This window comes from Rosa chinensis, chromosome 5, assembly GCF_002994745.2.
Source record: "Rosa chinensis cultivar Old Blush chromosome 5, RchiOBHm-V2, whole genome shotgun sequence".
NCBI classification, from domain to species: Eukaryota; Viridiplantae; Streptophyta; class Magnoliopsida; order Rosales; family Rosaceae; genus Rosa; species Rosa chinensis.
Window position 1 is genome coordinate 55,416,056 of NC_037092.1, and position 3,411 is coordinate 55,419,466.

At 38.7% G+C, this 3,411-nt stretch overlaps 1 protein-coding gene across 1 annotated transcript; it reads left to right on the plus strand.

Moving 5' to 3' along the window:
• The first annotated feature begins 1,038 nt into the window (after positions 1 to 1,038).
• On the plus strand, positions 1,039 to 1,839 carry LOC121049234 (secreted RxLR effector protein 161-like). The gene has a single exon (XM_040505909.1). The coding sequence runs from the start codon at positions 1,042 to 1,044 to the stop codon at positions 1,837 to 1,839; it is 798 nt and encodes a 265-aa protein (XP_040361843.1). The 5' UTR covers positions 1,039 to 1,041.
• Positions 1,840 to 3,411: the final 1,572 nt, after the last annotated feature.

The following is a 3,411-nucleotide window of genomic DNA, read 5'->3' on the forward strand; positions in this document are numbered from 1 at the left end:
AGCGTTTGCTCAGTAAATCCATGGTTGACAACGCACTGACGCTAATTATGCTTCTGCAAAGTCTAGCGGGAGAAACGCTTCAAACCGCCGATCAACTCCCCAACCAAGATTGCCCTCCTTGACTGGGGATTTGGGGGACTTGTACATGCATGTCCATTTGCAAGCATAATTAGCTATAATGAGCCACGCTCATGGTACCACCAGGGGTACCAACGCCCACCATATGGGTGACTGGCGTAAAGACAGTTAGCCGGGTTACCGCCTGAGCCCCGGATCAACCCCAAAGCACCGCCGACGCGCCGCCACGCGCCGTGTCAAGATGGCATCAGAAGCTACTGAAACTGGGAACTGAAGCACCATCAGTCCCACATCGAAAACAAGGAGAAGATCATCCTCTTCCTCACCTATAAAAGGTCCTCTCCTCTCTCCTCATTTATTACGCATTCAATACTTACCTACTATTACTTTGTCAACATAAATACATTGACTAACTTAGGCATCGGAGAGTTGAAGACCGCCCGGCGCGGTCTCCCTCTGACGCCCATTGTATTTTATTTGACAGGTAACGGGAACCACTCACAACAAAGGTATCGATCCGCCTGCCGGATCAGCGGTAACTAAGGTCCAGCTACCGCTAGACTTTTAGACATTAACACGTCTAAAGATGACATTCATAAAGTGTGTAAGCTTCATAGGTCCATCTATGGACTCAAGCAAGCTTCAAGGAGTTGGAACATCCGTTTTGATGATGCAGTCAAATCTTTTGGTTTCACACAAAACATGGATGAACCTTGTGTTTACAAGAAGGTCAGTGGGAGTGCTGTTGTGTTCCTTGTACTTTATGTAGATGACATCCTACTCTTTGGGAATGATGTAGGAATGTTATCTTCAATTAAAGTTTGGTTGTCCAAGACCTTCCTTATGAAGGATCTTGGAGAAGCTGCCTATGTACTAGGAATAAAGATCTATAGAGACAGATCAAAAAGATTAATTGGATTATCTCAATCCTTGTATATAGACAAAGTGTTGAATAGATTTCACATGGAACAATCTAAGAAGGGTTTTCTGCCTGTCAGACATGGCATTCACCTTTCTAAGAAAATGTGCCCACAAACGATTGAGGAAGTGCAAAAGATGAGCAAGATCCCATATGCATCTGCAATAGGGAGCCTCATGTATGCGATGCTATGCACAAGACCTGATATCAGTTATGGCGTAAGCATAACTAGTCGATATCAGTCCAATCCAGGTTTAGAACACTGGAATGTTGTTAAGAATATCCTTAAGTACTTGAGAAGGACTAAAGATTTATTCCTCGTTTATGGAGGTGGTGATTTGCAATCAGAGTTGCAAGTGGAAGCATACACAGACTCAGATTTTCAATCTGATGTGAATGACAGAAAATCCACATCAGGGTTTGTCTTCACCTTGAATGGAGGTGCAGTAAATTGGAGAAGCTGCAAACAAAGCGTTACTGCAGATTCCACTACTGAGGCAGAATACATTGCAGCATCAGAGGCTGCAAAGGAAGCAGTTTGGATGAAAAAGTTCATCACTGAACTTGATGTTGTTCCTACCATTGAGTCACCGATTCCACTTTACTGTGAAAACAATGGGGCAATTGCTCAAGCCAAGGAACCAAGGTCTCATCAAAAATCCAAACACATCGAAAGACGTTTCCATATCATAAGGGAGATTGTTAATCGTGGAGACATTAACATTCTAAAAGTAGCATCTGCTGATAACATATCGGATCCATTCACTAAGCCTTTATCACAAGTAAAGCTAGAACAACATCTTGAGAAGATGGGTGTACGTTTCATGGCTGATTGGGTTTAGTACAAGTGGGAGATTGAAGGAATTGTGTCCTAAAACAATCATATTGATGTAATTATTATTGTAATTCTTATTAATCAAAAGGGCAAGTTTATTGTTCATTGCTTATATTTAATATTTGATTGAACAAGGTCCAAGGAATATGAGTTAAAGAGAAAGCAATCTAAAGAGTTAGATGTGTGAGACCTTTACTCTTTCACACTCTTATCCTAAAAAGTTCCTAATCATAGGATTATCAATTGGACATTGATAATCCGGAAAGATTAGCACCTACTATGTATGCTCAATATGGAGGATGATATGTCTCTTATCATTTGTGTAGAGACACTAATCCAAGTATGTGGGTGCTCTTAACTTAAAGAGTACACTGAACGCGATCATTAGAGTTCTTGTATGGAGTCTTACTTACATGTCAAACTTGAACTCCAAATTGCAATAATACAAATTAGTCCTTTGACCTGAGACACCATAGTTGTCTTATGAGTGAATGGATTATCTCTTGATGATGCAATAATATTGTGTCCCTTAATGGATATAATAAATGCATTCATTGGTATAATCAATTCGGTCATGGAGACATGTGAGTGTACAATAAGGAATCTCTATCCTTAAGTAAATAAGGTGTATGTTCAAAGATGTAATTCAATGAGTCTTTGGCCAAAGCATTGAATGAGATTAAAAAGGAGTTTCTAATCACATTCTAAGAATCACATAAGAATGAAAATCACATTAGGGGATTGACATATCAATTCCATACTCCGATGATGTGATTTAGAACATAGTGTTAGAGAAGGACCGTATTGTATTGTAATTCCAATTGAATAGGTTCTTTGTCATTCTACATTAACTAGGGTAGTCATGATATGTTGCAAGACGTCACTCATGACTTGTGAAGTCCCGAGGATTAATAAACATTTATAATCCTAATAACAAGGGAGAATCAAAAATGGAGTTTTTGATTCGTAAACAAAATAGAATGGTTTCTATAAACTTCACTGCCTTGTTAATTAGAACCTAAGAGATCGCACACCATATAAGTGGATCCTTGAGTTGTATATGAAGAAGATTAAACAAGAGTTGGTTATGACCAAATAATTAATTAGATTTATTATTTGGACATAATTAGGATTTTCGGGTAAAACCGAACCTATTGGGCCTAAACGATTGTCGGGTTTTTTGGTGTGGACTTGGGCTTCACTAAGTGAGATTTCAATGAAAGTCCAAGACACATTTTTAGTGCCCAATAACATGTATGGACCAGCCAACATATTGGCTTTATGAAAGTCAATATTTTTCTTTTAGTAATGGGAGTTATTTCCTATTATATAAAAGTGAAAGCATGGACATAATAATGTGTGTGTCTCCACACTATTATTTTTAGATTTGAGAAAGAGATAGAGTTCTCCCTTGGTCCATTACAAAATTAAAGGAAAGAAGAACACTTGCATAATTTCTTCTTTTCTTTCATTTTTCTTCATCTCTTGATTCACTTGGTGAAGATCCTTAGAGGCCATATCCTTTTGTGGCTTTACTTGTTACATCAAGGAGAAGATTACAAGCACAAGAAGGAGTTCC